The sequence below is a fragment of the Desmodus rotundus genome, chromosome 5 (genome assembly GCF_022682495.2).
Source record: "Desmodus rotundus isolate HL8 chromosome 5, HLdesRot8A.1, whole genome shotgun sequence".
NCBI lineage: Eukaryota > Metazoa > Chordata > Mammalia > Chiroptera > Phyllostomidae > Desmodus > Desmodus rotundus.
Genome location: NC_071391.1, coordinates 63933184 through 63950797, shown reverse-complemented (window position 1 = coordinate 63950797; position 17614 = coordinate 63933184). Strand labels below are relative to the sequence as shown.

General features: G+C 40.4%; 1 protein-coding gene across 1 annotated transcript in view; it reads left to right on the top strand.

The window, feature by feature from the left end:
* Nucleotides 1-810, top strand: part of LOC139440946 (uncharacterized) — a 93325-nt gene extending 92515 nt beyond the window's left edge. Inside the window, exon 6 of the mRNA XM_071221597.1 lies at nucleotides 101-810. Within this exon, the coding sequence (XP_071077698.1) occupies nucleotides 101-317 (217 nt within the window). The 3' untranslated portion in view covers nucleotides 318-810. The remainder of the gene's footprint in view (nucleotides 1-100) is intronic.
* The last annotated feature ends 16804 nt before the right edge of the window (nucleotides 811-17614 follow it).

The window sequence follows — 17614 nt, the reverse complement described above, 5'->3', positions numbered from 1 at the left end:
TCCCTTGTAAGTTGCAGATATTTTTCCTAGTTTAGTCTTTAACTTTATGATTTCTTTTGCCTTTCACCCCATTCTTTCTTGATTATTTTTCTCTCTATAGGAGGTTCTGCGCCTTGACCAGAGGAGTGTGGCCCTTCCTTCAAAACCCTCTCTGGACACGCCGTCCTAGCATCCCCCAGGAAAGATGCGGCAGCTCAAAGGGAAGCCCAAGAAGGAGACGTCTAAGGACAAGAAGGAGCGGAAGCAGGCCATGCAGGAGGCCCGGCAGCAGATCACCACGGTGGTGCTGCCCACGCTGGCGGTGGTCGTGCTCCTGATTGTGGTGTTCGTGTACATGGCCACGCGCCCCACCATCACCGAGTGAGCGCCGCAGGAGGGCGAAAGCAGAAGAAAAATGTCTTTTGTTGTCAGAGATTTTCCTGATGCTGAGCTCTAAGCAGGAGCACCTGTCTTCTCTGGTCTTTGACTTGATTAAAGTTTTCCACTTTTCTTGGGAGAGAATAGGGAGCGTTTTATCACTGAATGTGCCATACACTTCATGTGCCTTTCAAACTTCAAAGCTGTGTGTGTTTCTTTTTCTCTCCTAAAATCGATGTGTAGCTCTGCCCGCTGAGAGGAGGGATCTCTGGGTCGTGAATGCGTTGGAATCCGTGCTCACCCCATCCCCATTGTTTTGAACATGAATCTTTTCCTACATGTGTTCACAATTTCCAAAGGGACTGTATTTCTTCTCTGTGCTTAATGTGATTTTAAATATGTGAACTCAAAAGTGAAATATTTATTTTTTGAATAAAGGAGATAATAGCCTTAACTACCACATGTTTATCTTGTTTTGCCAACAGGCAGCTTGCTGTCCAGAAAGCACCGGCAGGCTTTCTGTCCCTGGGGCTCCCTCTCAGGGCAGGGTCCCTCTCCCCTATGCGCCTCCTGCAGGCTTTCTCCACCCCCACCCCCCCCACGCCCTGCTGTGAATCACTTCCAGGAAGTTGTGCTTTTTGACTGGATCATTTTAAGATTGAGAGAATCTTGAGAAGGGCAGAAAGGGTGTGTTAATTGGTCTGTCTAAGCAACATAAGAGTTCTAATTGGAATATGACCACAAGAGCTTTTTACACCACTTAGCAAACAGCAACAAAGAAATGGTCCTGGAGGGAAAGGTCAGGGTTCATTCTGCTCCTGCTGAAAGGATGCAAATTACTGGCTGCCCAGCTGAGTTTTTGATGCAAATTGGCCTTTCTGGCAGGCTGGCTTCAGTGTATTGGAAAGACATTGTTAGCCCTGTCCTGGTTCCTGATGAAGCAGCCCCTTTTTGGAAGTCAGACTCTGGTGACTCTTCTGAGTGTCTGTTCTGTCAGTGCTGATTATGGAGAGATCTGGGGGGGAGGAGCTAGAGGGTAAGGGGGAAGAGCTGTTCCAATCTTTGAGGCCTCATGATTTCTGCACGGATGGCCAGGCTGATACTGAGGACTTGGGGCCTCTTGGAGAGTCGGAAAGACTTCGAGGTGTAGGAAGAAAGGACTCCACCTGATGCTCGGAGATCCTGGGACTTGCAGGGCCACAGGGCTCTGTGGGCTTCCCTGCAAGAGCTGGCGTCAGTGGGAGACATTGTGCCGCCTCACTCAAGTCTCTGTGGCCCTGGAAAGAGATTTATTAAAATATTTATCAAATGCAGAAGCTGCTCGCATAAAGTACCTCTCAGGTTTCTATTTTCCTCCCCTTTGTTTGGTTCTCTTAGGAGCCTCAGTGCTTGTTGGTCTCATTCATGAACATCTGCAGAAACAGAATAGTATAATATACCACATGTACTCACCGACTAGCTTCAGCAAAGCCCCCTCCCAGGCCACTCCTGTTCATCTCTACAGCCTCCCACACCCAGACACTCCTGTGCACGCCATGCTGGATTACTTCGCAGCAAAACGGGGAGGTGGGATTTAAACCCACCTCCCTGTTTTGGCAGACCTAAGGCAGTCTGGCTTCAGAGTTCATGCTCTTGATCATTAAGATCTATTATCTCTTAATACTGATCTCTTCCATTTCACTCTCCCAGTTTCTAGACACCTTACCTTCCCAGGTGTGACTGAACCGTCCTCACTTGGTAACACTTGATACAAACAACCTTAGATGCCATCTTTAGACAAACAGGCTGTGATTTCAGCTTTGCCCACTGAGTTATCTTAACATCCTGGCCAGTCCCTCATCCATTGCTCAGTGGGAGAGGAGCCATACCCCCACAGCCTTCAAGGAACAATAGATAACATTTAGATATTCTTGCTTAGGACATTTCGGGTATGATGTGAGAAGAGCATAAGCTTTGGGAAAGGTGAGCCCTGACTCGGCCACTTTCTAGCCAAGTGACCTCAGTCAGGTCCCAGACCCTGAGCAGCAGTTGCCCCACGTCTCTAAAGTCAGGTTCATCATACTCTGTAGAGGATGTTGGGAGGATGAATTGAAGTAGGAAGAGCGCATGACCTCGTGCCTAGTAATTTTAGGTGCTCAGTAAATGACCATTCCCTTCCTGCCAGTGTGTTCACCTCACAGAGCGGACTGCAGGCCCGCCTCCCAGGCCTTCAGTTGCCAGCTGACACCTCGCCACACACTACACTAGATCCTTTAGGAGCCTCCAGGCGTTATTTTCCCCCACCGTTTCCCTTGCTGCCTGTCAAGGCGCCTAGCAGATTGTACTGGGTTCTCAGGAGAAGGCAGTTACTAGACGGGCTTGGTGGAAGCAGGCTGAAAGTGGACTTTTAAAAGTGAATACACCTTGGATGTGAACCACCTTCTGGCAGGGATGAAATCCCAATTTACTGTGGACTTGCTGAGTGGAGTTCAACAGTTCTCAGGGTAAACAGTACTCCCATGTGGGTGCCCTGAGTAATTTTTTTGAGACATTGGCTTCCAAATTACTCCCCTTTCTTCAGTAGCTTCAAGGCAAAACTGAATAATTAATTAGCAGTTTCAAAGAAAATCATGCTGGGGCTATGCAGTAGGACATGGGGCTCTGGCTTTCAGAGTCCTCATTACTGAGCCTAACAGTTCTCGAAGAGCAAATTCCAAGAGGACTTAGGTTAGAAACAGGAATAGAAACCATTGTCATTCGTTGCAAAGCTGTCACTTGATGTATTTTTAAAAAGTCATACCAAGATGTGTCTGTGTGTCTGCTGGTTCTGAAGCCACCAGCTGAATTCCTGTCAGTTCAGCGACAGAGCAGCACACACCTGTCCTTCCTTCCCACGTCCTCCATGAGGCAATAGGGAGGACACCTGCAGCCAGACTCACCTGGACAGATGCTAACACCTACCATAATTGTCCTTCCCTTTCCCCCCAAAGAACCTCACATCATTATTTACTCACTAGAGGTAGAAAAAGAAGGAAATCTCTTGAAATTGTGACTTTCAGATGTTTTTGTGGAAGTCTGCCATCATTTGTGTGTGTGTTTGTGTGTGTGTGTATCCACCGTGTATAGCTCTGTATTGACATGTCCCACGTGGTCTTCCACCCGAAGACATCTGCCTTATTCTGAACGCAGTTTAGTTTTCAGGAACCATGTCTAATTCTGTTCTCTACGATATTTACCACAGACTGCATAAGCATTAAAAATGAGATACAGAATCTTTGGATCAGGGAAATGCGAGTAGCGTCCTCTCAGTCCTTCCAGAACATATGCCCTAGACCCGGATGAGTGTTTGCACACGTCTGGATCCCTGTCCTCCTCTCCCCCAGGCTTCAAAGGTCAGGAAGGGCAGTCATGCGCACAGGTTTTTCCTCACCCACTCTACCAGGCCTCATTTTTTCTTATGGGTCTTTGTGTACTTCACTAGCCAGTCTGTCCTCCTCTATTTTCTCATTATTCTGCAAATGTCTCTGACTTCAGTGTATTTCAGCTGGGTCATCTGTATTACCTCCCTGCCTGCCAGTTCTGTGGAAAGGAGCCAGTCTGTTCAAAAAGCTTTTAATCTCTTGAGCTGTTGGGTAATAACTTAAGGAAAGGAGACCAGAACGAGCATTTGGATGCTCACTAATGCCGTGGTTAAGCACCTCTCTTCTTCCTTTGTTGTTCACTTCCCTGTTGTCGCAGGAAGGCTGTCTGTCTTTGAACCCTCCTAGGGCTGAAACTATCCTCCAGCCTGGGACTATTCCTTTTCCATTTGATACAAGCACAGCTGGTCACACGCTATTACCTCAGCTCTTTCAGAAAAGCACATTAAGCCTTTTGGGATTAGGCCTAACTTCCAAAGCATAACTCGTTGGGATTGGAATAAATTAAAGCCCATTACGAACTTCTTTTGCAAGCTGCTTCACCTTGAAATACCTCTCCCTCCAGCTGCATTACTGGCTCAGAGCAAGGTCGGCCCATCTATTTCAGTTCAGATTCTCCAGAGACACTGGCATTCCCTGCCTCACATGGTCCTCATGGGCTGGGTTTTAAAAGATGCAGCAATATCTATAAAAGATATATTTAAAGTGAAAGTGTACTAAGCATTGACAATGTAAAAGATGGAAAATGATATGTCAGGCAAATTGAATAAAAGCCATAGCAGCAATTTTAACCTTAGCAAAACAATTACAAGATGAACATGCTATCAGGGGTACAGGATGACATGTGCTAGTGACATAATATTGAGTGATATGATTGTGTATATGTATGTTGCTAATACTATAGCCTCCAAATGGACAAAACAAATGATTATGGACGGAGTAGAAATAGATCAGCAGTGTTAGTTGGAGGTTTTAAGATATACCTTTCACAGATGGATAGATCAAATAGCCAAGAAGAGCAAAGATGTAGAAGATTTGAGTGACAAAATTAACTTGATCTGGAAGATAAATATAGGTCTTTTTTACTCAACAGAGAATAAACATTTTTTTTAGGAATACACATGGAACATTAGTAAAAATTGGCTTACAATTTTAAAAATTTGATTAGAAATACAAACTCTGAGATTCAAGGAGTTCATCAATTCCAAGCAAGATAAATGGAGCCCTGACTGGTGTGGCTCAGTTGGTTGGGTGCTGTCCCACAAACCAAAAGGCTGCAGGTTCGATTCCTGGTCAAGGCACAGGCTTGGGTTGTGGGTTTGGTCTCCAGTTGGGGTATGTGTGAGAGGCAACTGATTGATGTTTCTCTCTCACATGGATGTTTCTCTCCCTCCCTTTCTCCTTCACTTCCCCTCTCTCTGGAATCAATAAAAGAAAAAAAAATTTAAAGAGATAAATGGAAAACCTACAGCAAAAGAATTTCCTAGAGGATAATGACAGGGTGAACTGTGGAAATTGTGGTTTTGAAAAGGCTTTAACATTGGAGATTGGAAGTAAGAGGAGAAGGTGAGAGGTGACATAAGTGTTCTGATTTCTTACTCTTCTTTTATTAGGAGTAAAAATTAGTAAGTTGCTATTAAGCTTTATAAGAATAAGTACTGAAAGAATAAATAAAAATAATATAATGAGCTAATTTATTGGAGGGGAGTATGAAGAAGTAAATGATATTATTATTTTGTCATTACTTAAATATGGTGCCTGTAGATAGAAGCTAAAGTACCATATTTAAAGAAAAATACTCAAACTGGATTACAAAGGAAAACCCAAATACACACTATATAAAAGAGATACATCTGAAAGTGATTCCAAACAGCTGAAAGTAAAAGGATGGACAAAAGTATATCAGTGATACATGTAGAAAATAACAATAGCACCAACAGAGTGCTGAGAGGAAAATTCATAGCTTTCCTCTGTAACACAAAAAATGCAATGGTTAGGGAAACAAAAAGGAAGCAGGGTTTCCCGGCCCTGCTATTAAAGCTGAAGGGGAGCAAAAGCATAAAAGAGAGAAAGGACATAGGATGATGATAACGTATATGATTCACGATGAAGATCTGAAAAGTATGAATATGTACAAAATGATCAAATTTTAACAGAAATTATAGGAACTGCAAGGAGTGACACAGACATGTTAGTAAGTGGAGACTTTAGTTCACCATTTTCAGCCATGACAGGGCAAGTTAATAAAGGATAAATGCTGAGAAGACCCAAACAACATCATAAAAGAGATCTGACTCGTGTATGTCAAATTATGTCCCTAAACACAGAGGCTGTGTTTTTTCAAGTTCCAGAAACACACAAAAAATTATGTTACTTATTTAATGTTTGCCTGCTTCCTCTGCACCATGAGCTTTATGACATAGGAAGGGCCCTTGTCAGTCTTGTTAACCCTACTTCCCCCTAACTAACAGAGGTGACCAATAGATATTTTTGAATAAGTGGAAGAACACATTCACAAAAGCAAAATACAAGGGGCCAGTCAGTCCATGGGGGAAAATAAGCATGACTTTATAAACAAAGGTTTTCTGCTCAAATAGTGAAACAATGCCATTTTACCTATCAACCTGGCAAAAGTTAAAGTAACATGCTCTAAATCCTTGGTTTATATATATAAATGCAAACAGAGTGTCAATTCTGCAAAATGTCAAGCAGCACAGATAATACAAATAGCTCTTCCCAATTTCTGATCCCTTCATGCAAACTTCCAAAGTGAGCCAGGACCTTCCAGAAATGTGCTACCTGTGTATGTCACAGCCTGACATTCTCTTTATTTCAGTGGGTGCACGGCCCCAGGCAGGATGGCGCATCATCCCATCGGCCCATGGCAGGGGTTGACTCATTCCTGAGCAGCCCGTAGGAACTCTCTGCTTAGCTGTTCTTGCCCTTCACTGAGAGTCTGCCCAACTCTGCAGCTCTCAGTGGAATATCTTCCCCAGCCTGGCGGCTAGCTTATTGCTGACATGAAAATTTGCTACCTGGGACTCAATGTACATTTTCACGTAGCAACAAACGTGTACGTTTTATGGTAAGATAAAACTATCCAGACTATCAGTCTATCCAGATTATCCCACAATTTTAGAACATTGGACTCAGTCTGTTGAGTTACTGGTTTAATTTCCCACCCTGATAGATTCTGATTGAGTATCTAGGATTAGGAGAGCCTACAATTATCAAAGATGGACCCTAAATGCTAGTGGTAACAAAATAAAACAAGAAGCAGAAGATTCCACAACTAAATAAGGATATCTTACTATAATTCCCCCTTCAAGTTAGGGTGGGATTTGGCCCCCTGCCCTCTAGTCTAACGACCTGCATTAATGGTGAGCACTAGTCTCAGCTACATCCAGAACGATAATTTGAGTCCATGTGCATGAAGTAACCACGGCGCAGGGGGATTTCCATCTCAGCTCTTCACTGGATAAGAACGATGACAAACCCAGATGTCATATTAAATCCTTGACATCAGTTGCTGATGTGTTGGCTCAGACTATGATTATTTGAATAAAGACCTCTGGTTAATGATGGCAAAATGGATACATGCTCCCTCCTGGTGATAAAACAATAGTATAGGAAAAGGGCCTAAATTCCCAGGAAGAAGAGAAAGTGAGCATAGATAAGAGCAACGACAAAGGAGGAAAGCAAATGGGTGAGTGGTAACTCACTACATAAATACACTATATATACCTATACCTGAGCATACCCGAGAATGCTGAAGTATAAGCTAGCAATGCAGCCCCTAAAAATCAGCCCAAAACTTTCACTGAAAATGCTCATAATGCTCAGGAATTGATGTAACCAGCTTCTCCTGGAAGTAATTGTGAAGATGGACAAGAAAAAAGGAGATTGATTGAAAGTCAGTATAAGAAAAGAACCCAGGCTTTCTCCTCAACCCTGGCAGAAGGCAGGGGACTTGAGAGAAGGTGTCTTGGCTGAGAGCATCAGGTACAGTTGGAGGAAGAGGGTTTGTACTTAAAAATATGGGGCTTTGGTGATAGACACATAAAACGCTGAGATCCCAGTCTTTTCCACACCCAGCCCCTGAAGGATTGTACCCTTCAGACAGTAAGTAAAGCATCTTCTCCTGGTAATCTAATAGGCCCAGGAGAAAAGACCTAAGGATGCTAACATTGTGGACTACCCAAAGAACGATCTATTTGGATGAGCCTTCGGGAAAGACCTGGGACAGTAAAACTCCACCAGGCCTCACGCATGGACACAGAGCAATTAGTGCCCTGCCCGTATTCCCATACAATCAGCTAAGGACCGCAGCACAGTTTTTAAAAGAGGCCACAGTAACGAAACAGTTACAAAGCAGTGCAAAGGAAACAGAGACTACACTGAATGACTGAATAATGATTGTTGTACTGGATCAACATGCATTTTCTGATATGAATGTGTGAATGTAGGTGCTTTAAATATGGCTTAAAATAATCGTGTGTGCTGCACAGTGGACAAAACTGAGATTATGAAGGGAAATACTGAGAAAGTTAAAGCCAATCTATACAATTCACACAGAAACTCTGTTAAAGAAACTATCATGTTCACGTGGCCCACAACAGAGTTGGTTAAAACAAACCCCAACTTCCAGGATGTACTGAGAGTCCAGGATGTGGGACGGTAAGAGCTGCGCACAGCTGGAGAAGACGAGCCCACGATGCTGATATGAAAGCAACAGGAGATGAGGACTTTGAGGATTCCAGATGTAGAGGAGATTACATCCTCATTGCTCTTACCACTTCAAGTTAGGATCGGGAATAGACACATACCTCTAGAAAACCCCTGCGGGAATGGTAAGAACTATGACTGAAAACACATTTTAACACCTCTGACTGTATTTAGATCTTGTAAATTTTCAGCTTCTAAAATACCATTGAATAAGCTTACGGTGTTTCTTGGTGTTCGTATTAGACTACACAACTACTGCAGCCTGAGGGCCAAATGCAGCCTGCCACCTGTTTTTGAACAGATGGAGAGCTAAGAAAAGTTAGGTTTTAAATTAAACTTTTTATTTTGAGATAACAGTATGTTCAGATGCAGTTGTAGGGAGTCCTAGAGAGAGATCCTGTGATCGCTTCCCTAGTTCCTCCAACATTAGCTTCCTCAGCCCTGTGGAACAGTAGCCTAGTGCACCCAGGAGATTGGCAAGGGCACAGTCAAGGGGCAGAGCAGCCCTTGCACAGCCACACCCACTTCCCTCTTGCATTTGCTCTCTCATTGCCGTGGCAACCACTAATCTGGTCTCTATTCCTATAATTTTGTCATTTTAAGAATGTTATATGACAAAGTGTAATTGTTTGAGCTTAACTTTGTTCACTCAGCATACTTCTCTGGACAGTCCCCTAAGTTTTGTATGATGAATTAATTGGCTTCTTTATTGCTGTATAATATTCCATCATATGAGGCACCACTCTTTTTTCACCATTCACCAGTTGACGGACATAAGTTTTGTTTCCAGTTTAAGGCTATTGTTCATAAAGCCACTGTGTACACGCATGTGTAGGTTTTGTGTGTGCCTGAACACATCCTCCCTTCTCTGGGGTGAACGCCCACGAGTGCAGTTTCTAGGTCATACGGTGGCTGTCAGGTTTTCCAGAGTAGTGGCGCCACGTTATATGCCTACTGGTAACATTGTCCAGTTTCCCCGTGTTCTTGCCAGCACTTGTGTTGTCGCTATTTTTAATTTTTAGCTATTCAGGTATATGCAGTGTGGCATCTTGTTTTAATTTGCATTTCCCTAATGGCTAATAATGTTGGACATCCTTTCAAGTACTTATTTGCAACCTGTATATTCTCTTCAGTGAAATGCGTTTGCATGTCTTTTATCTGTATTCTAATTGGATTATTTATTTTTTGCCATTGTGTTTTGAGAGATTTCTATACATTCTAGATACTAGTTCCTTTTTGGATAAATAGTTTGCAAACACTTTCCCCCAGTGTCTTTTATCATTCTGTTAAGAGGGCCTTTAGCAGAGCAAAAGTTTTTTAATTTTGATGACTTCCAATTTACCAGATTTTTCTTTTATAAATTGTGGTCTTCCTTTTTGTCTAAGAACTCTTTGTCTTGCCCTTGGTTCCATAGCTTTTCTCCTCTGTTTTCGTCCTAAAAATTTTATAGTTTTACATTTATGTCCATGATCCATTCTTGTATAATTGACTTTATAATTTGTTAGAGGCCATGTATGCAGAGCAGTCCCCAAATGGTGAAGGAGCAAGAGGTCAAAGAACAAAGCAAACATGTCCAGCTCATTGGTTTAAGGAGATTTAATAGGAAGCTTATTTGGGTGAGTGAAGGATAAAAAGAATACCTGCACCATTCACGCCCCTCCCCCCAGACCACCTGTTCTATATCCCTCCAATAAATGGACCTGCCCACTCCTAACGGAATGCAGGGATGGTCGAGGGGAACAAAGGGACAAGACACTGGGGGTTCTGGCACCAGGGTGAGTTTAAAGATAACAGTGAAGGCACCTTTTCCCTAGAGAAAGAACTAAAGGTGCAGGAAGGATTAATGGAGGTAGTTTGGATTCACCTGAAGTCTCTGTACACATTCCAGAGTCTACCTGTGGACAATGGGAGGGCATCAAAGATTCGGGTAGATTAGTTTTAAAATGGAGTCGGCTTTTGAACAGAGTCAGGTCTACCAGCACAGCATGATACTTGCCTGTCTTATGTCTTGCTTGCTTTCCCTCTATATTGGCTTGACCAAAAAGTTTGTTTGGTTTTTTCCTTAAGATGGCTCTAGTAGGGCTTAGTTGTCTTTAACTTCATTAGAAATAATTTGTTCAATTTTAATGGTGACAGCTGTCATACCAGTGTGCATTTAAAAAAAAAAACATCAAAATTGGTGAATTTTTGTGTAGTCATTTTAATATTGATGGAAGAAAATAAGTGACATTTTCAACATATCATGCTTTATTAGTTCAAGAAAGGTAAAAATGCAACTGAAATGCAAAAAAAAAAAAAAAAAAAGATTTGTGTGCAGTGTAGGTGAAGGTGCTGTGACTGATCAAACGTGCCAAAAGTGGTTTGCGAAGTTTTGTGCTGGAGATTTCTTGCTGGATGATGCTTCACAGTTGGATAGACCAGTTGAAGTTGACAGCGACCAAATGGAGACATTAATTGAGAACAATCAATGTTATGCCATGTGAGAGATAGCTGACATACTCAAAATATCCAAATCAGTAAAAAATAATATCCAAATGGAGACATTAATTGAAAACAATCAATGTTATGCTATGTGAGAGATAGCTGACATACTCAAAATATCCAAATCAATAAAGTTACTGGTGAAAATGAAACATGTCTTTTAGTTTACAGGAAAAAACACATGAACTTTTTGGCCAACCCAATCTTAAAATTGGGTAGATTGAATCTTTTTTATTCCTTTTTCAAAATTGTTTTAGCTATTATAGTTCCTTTGCCTTTCCATATGAGCTTTAGAATAATCTTGTTTATGCCTACCAAGAGATCTTGCTGAAATTTCAAGAATTGTGTTAAACCTATGAGGTCTGTCCAGAAAGTATCTAGCCATATAATATTTAAAATAGAGATATTTATTGAGGAAGATACAAGATACAAGAAACATTGTACATGTTTCAAAGTTATGACCTCCTTGAGGAAATCCGGTTCACTGGTAGCGGTTTGAACAACGTCATTAGTAACTGCAGCACGATGTGCCTTCTGCTCTGGTAGCAGAAGCCATGGAACGCATTTTGCCATGAGATGTTCATGTCAAGTTCCTGCATCAAAATCTCAGACACAGTAGTTTCAGAATCCCCAGATCAGCTTGTAGTTCTCTGTCAGTTGCTGATATTTGTTGATTGCAGCCCATACATGTTCAACATTCCAGGTGTTCTGCTTGTCGCAGGCCTTCCAGAATGTGGATAATTTTCAACAGATTTTTGTCCATCTTTGAAGATTTTCTGCCGTGCTTTTATTTGCACTCTACAAGTTGCATCATCCCTGAAATCTTTCTGAATCATCTGAATAGTTTCCATGGAGGAATGTTCAAGCTTAATGCAAAATTTGATGCAGATTCATTGCTCTACCCAGTTAGTCATTTTGAATGCGATGGCCACACAGTACACATGCTCATTCAACTGTGTCTACCACCCCCACTGACTGGTACAGTGAAGTCGTCATTGTTCACACATGTGCACTCCAGTCCACTCTCCTTGGCTGCCAGGTTACATTAATGTCATGTAAACCATTCTTGTTATATTAACAACGGTTAGACTTTTTCTGAATAGACTTTGTATATTGAGTTTGGGAGGACGAAGATCTATACTATGTTAAGTCTTCCAATCCATGGTATATCTTCATTTGTTTAAATCTTTGATTTCTTCCATCGTGTTTTAACATACAACTTTGCATGTGTTTTGTTAGATTTACATGCAGGTATTTGATTTATTTGAATAATTTTAAATGGTATTATTTTAACTTCAATGTCCTTGTGTTCATTGCTGGTATATATCAATAGAAATGCAATTGATTTTTTTCTTTTTTTAAGTGTATTTTATTGATTATGCTATTATAGTTGTCCCACTTTTTTCCTACCCTTTATCCCCCTCCGTTCTGCATCCCCCCACCCTCCAGCATTCCTCCTCCCCTTAGTTCATATCCCTGGGTCCTACATATGAGTTCTTTGGCTTCTCCATTTCTATACTATTCTTAACCTCCCCACTGTCTATTTTGGGTTCACAGGCCAGTGCTCAATCCACTGAGCCACGCCAGCCAGGGCCCCCACTGTCTATTTTGTACCTACGATTTATGCTTCTAATTCCCTGTACCTTTTTCCCCATTCTCCACCCTCCTTCTTCCCACTGATAACCCTCCATTTCTGTGATTCTGTTCCTGTCCTAGTTGTTTGCTTAGTTTGTTTTTGTTTTTTAAGTTCAGTTGTTGATAGTTGTAAGTTTGTTGTCATTTTACTGTTCATAGTTTAGATCTTCTTAAATAAGTCCCTTTAACATTTCATATAATAAGGGCTTGGTGATGATGAACTCCTTTAACTTGACCTTATCTGGGAAGTACTTTATCTGCCCTTTCATTCTAAATGATAGCTTTGCTGGATAAGATAATCTGGGATGTAGGTCTGTGCCTTTCATGACTTCAAATACTTCTTTCCAGACCCTTCATGTTTGTAAAGTTTCTTTTGAGAAATCAGCTGAGTGTCTTATGGGAACTCCTTTGTAGGTAACTGTCTCCTTTTGCTGCTTTTAAGATTCTCTCCATATCTTTCATCTTGGGTAATGTCATTATGATGTATCCTGGTGTGGTCCTCCTTGGGTCCAACTTCTTTGGGACTTTCTGGGTTTCCTGGACTTCCTGGAAGTCTATTTGATTTGCCAGATCGGGGAAGTTTTCCTTCATTATTTTTCAAGTCAGTTTTCAATTTTTGCTGTTCCTCTTCTCCTTCTGGAACCTTTATGAGGTCAGTGCTGGAACATTTAAAGTTGTGGAGGTTCCTAAGCCTCTCCTCATTTTTTTGAATTCTTGTTTCTTCATTCTGTTCTGTTGAATGTTTATTTCTTTCTTCTGCTCCAAATCATTGATTTGAGTTCCACCTTCCTTCCCTTCACTGTTGGTTTCCTGTACATTTTTATTTATTTCACTATTCATAGCCTTCACTTCTTCCTTTATTTTGCATCTGTATTCAACCATTTCTGTGAGCATCCTGATTACCAGTGTTTTGAACTCTGCATCTGATAGGTTGGCTGTCTCCTCATTGCTTAGTTCTTTTTCTGGACCTCCCTGTTATGATCTGTTCTTTCAGTTGGGCCATATTTTTTTTTTTTTGTCTTGGCTCACCTGTTACATTGTGAGGGGTGGAGCCTTAGGTATTCAGCAGGGTTAGGCAAACCACTTAATGCATTTGTTAATATTTTGTTAAGGATTTTTACATCTGTGTTCATGAGGGATATTGTTCTGCTTTTTGGTATTGTCTTTGTCTAGTTTTGGTATCATGATAATTTTGCTTCATGAAATGGATTGGGAAGTCTTCTATTTTTTGGAAGAGACTGTAAAGAATTAAGATGTTAGTTCTTATTTAAACTTTTGTTAAAATTTTCTAGTGAAACCATCTGGGCCTGGAGATTTCTTTATTTTGGTAGTTTTTAATTTATGAGTTCAATTGCTCAAGAGTTTTAGGGCTAATCAAGTGATCTATTTGATACTGAGTGGGTTGTGGTAATTTGTGTTTTTCAAGGACTTGGTACATTTCAACTATTTTGTCAAATAAATATTTGTGTTTATAGCACTCATAATAGTATTGTTCATAGAATTCCCCCATTATTATTTTGATTTTCTGATTTCTGCATGGTCTGCAGTGATATCCCCTATTTCAATTCTGATATTGGTAATATATGTTTTCTTTCCTTTCTTTGACTTGCTAGAGATTTGTCAATGTGATTAATTTTTTCAAAGAATCAGCTCTTTGTTTTATTTCTTTATTGTTTTTCTGCTTTCAATCTCATTGATTTATGTTTTTCATATTTCTTTTTCTTACTTTGGAGTTATTTTGCTCATTCTTGAGAGAGGAACTTAGATTATTGACTTGGGAGTTTTTCTCATTTTTAATGAATGCATTTAGTGCCATAAAGTTCCCTCTCATCATTGCTTTATCTGTTTCACACAAACTTTTTCTTTTTTTTATCCTTACCTGAGGATATGTTAAACTTTTTTAATCTTCACCCAAGGACATTTTAATTTGCTTTTTTTAGAGAGACAGAGGAAGAGGGAGAGAGAAACAACGATGAGAGAGAAGCATCGATAGATTGCCTTCGTTCTCACCCAGACTGGGGATCACATGTGTCTGGAGCAGGATGAACCCACAACCTGGGGACAGAGTACGTTTTACTGATTTTAGAGAGAGAGAGAGGGTGGGAGGGGGAGAGGTGGGGAGAGAAAAAGAGTGAGAAGGGGAGAGAGAGGGGGAGAGAGAAAGAGAGAGAGGGGGAGAAACATTAATGTGGGTCAGTTGCCTCCCGTACATGCCCCAGCCGGGGATCAAACCCATAACCTAGGCATGTGCTCTGACTGGGAATTGAATCTGCAACCGTTTGGTGTATGGGACGAAGCTCCAAACAACTGAACAACCTGGCCAGGGCCTCACAAACTTTTATATACTATATTTTTATTATCATTCACTTCAACATATTTTTAATTTTCCCTTGAGACTTTCTCTTTGACCCATTGATTATTTAGAATGTTGTTTGGAGATTTTTCTGTTATTGATTTCTAGTTCTTTCTCTTCCTATTTTTGATTTTCTAGTTTCTGTTATTATTATGTAGTTTGATTCCATTGTAGTGATAGAATTCACTATATTTTTTCATTTCTTTTACATTGTTTGACGTTTGTTTGAATACCTAGGGATATATTTTGGCATATGTTCTGAGGACACTTGAAAAGAATGTATATTCTGCTTTTGTTGGATGGAGTAATCTATATGTGTTAATTAAATTTTGTTGGTTGATGGTATTATTGATTTTTTCTGTATTCTTGCTGATTTCTGTCAAGTTCGATCAATTGATGAGAGAAGGGGTGTTGAAATCTTCAGTTGTAATTGTGAATTTGTCTATTTTTAACTTTTTCCTGTTTGCTTTATATATTCTGCAGTTCTGTTTTTCGGTGTAGACGCATGTAGGATTGCTTTTTCTTGGTGGATTGACCCTTCTATCATTATATAATGTCCTCCTGTTTCTGGTGATTTTCTTTGCTCTGAAGTCTACTTCATGTGATATTAATATAGCCCCGCTGCTTTCCTTCTATCAGTGCTTGCATGGTATAACCTTCCTACCCTTCTACTTTCAACCTGCCTATATTATTAGATTTGAAATGAGTTTTTTGTATACAGCGTAGAGTTGGGTGATGTTTTTTTAATCCACTCTGCTCTGCCATCTGTTTTTTTTTTAACTGATACATTTAGACCATTTTTATTTAATGTAATTATTGATATATCAAGGCTTAAGTCTGACATTTTATTTATTTTTATTTTTTATTTTTCTGTTTATTTTTCCTAACTTCCTCTGAGTTACTTGGACATTTCTAAAGAATTCTATTTTGATTTATCTATAACATTTTTGCCTGTATCTTTTTGTATAGTTTTTTTTATAGGTGGTTCTAGGTTACATTATATATACATCACTTACCATAATCTCCTAGTGTCATTTTGCTAGTTCTAGTGAGGTGCAGTAACCTCACCTCCTTCTGTCCCTTCAACCCTGCCCTGTTTATAACAATTATGTATTAAAATTATAACATATTATAAATTAAACATTAATTCTACATACAAACCATCAAACATAACTTCAAAAACAAGGGGAGAAAAACAGTTTACTGTATTTAACCATATTTTTACTCTTGCGTTTTTTTATTTCTCCTGATATTCCAAGATTCCTGCTTTTATTTATTTTATTTTTATTTTTATTTTGTTTAGAGAACGTTAACAATTCCTTTAGGGTAAATGTAATGATGGCAAATTCTCTTAATTTTCCTTCATCTGAGAATGTCTTGACTTCCTCTTCATTCCTGACGGATATTTTCACTGTGTGTAAAGTCTGGATTACGGTTCTTTTCTTTCAGCACTCGACCGCATTGTGCCATATACTTCCGGCCTCAGTGGTTTCTTATGAGAAATCTGCTTTAATAAAAACTGTTGTCTCTGTATAGGTAAGATATTGTTTCTCTCTTGCTATTTCCAAGATTTTTTAAGTTTTTAGAAGCTTGACTATAATATATCATACTGTGAATTTCCTTAGGTTTAGACTGTTTTGAATTTGCTTAGCTGTTTGGGATGTTTTCAGGCATTATTTCTTTGAGTACTTTTAAAAAATATTTTTTAAATTTATTTTTAGAGAGGGGTATGGAGGGAGAGAGGGAGAGAAACAACAATGTGTGGTTGACTCTTGTGTGACCCCAACTGGGGACCTGACCTGCAACCCACGCATGTGCCCTGACAGGGAATTGAACCAGCGACCTTTCATTTGGCAGGCCGATGTCCAATCCACAGAGCCACACCAGCCATGGCTCTTTGAATAGGTTTTTACCTCTGCTCTTTCTTTCCTCTTCTTCCAAGGCTCTAATGGTACAGTTTTTAGATCCTTTTTTATAGATTCGTGCATTTCTGAGATTCTGTTGACTTTTTTCCATTATTTTGTCTCTTGGTTGTTCAGATTGGGCAGTTTCTGTTATTCACTGATTATTTTCTCTGTCCCCGTCAGCCTATTGTTGAGCCTATCCACTGAGTTTTTATTTGATACTATAGTTTTCAGTCTGAGATTTCCACTTGGCTTTGTGTCTTCTATTACTTTGCCGAAACTTTTCTGTATATTCATTTTTTTCAGGCGTGCTTCTCATTGCTTGCTGAATCACTTTATGATGGCTGCATTTAATCTTTGTCAGATAATTCTGACATCTGTGTCATCTTAGTGTTGTCCTCTGTCGATTGCCTTCCTCATTCAACCCGAGATCTTCTATGCTCTTGGCATGACATGTGAGTTTTGACTGAAGCCTGGATATTTGGGGCATTATAAGATACTGGATCTTATTTAAATTTTGTGTTTTTACAGGCTTAGTGTGACAAAGTCCAAGCAGGGAAATGGGGTGCAGCATCATGACTGCCAGATGGCAGTGGCAGCCCCGGTTCTGGACTCAGCTCCCGTTGGCACCTGAGCAGAGGGGCTTCTCCTCACTGCTGGGGTGGGGTGGGAGCTCCAGCTGCCCGGCGGACTTTTGCTGATATCACACTGGCTGGGAGGGCAGGGATGCCTCATGACTGCTTCCTACACAGCCTCCAGTG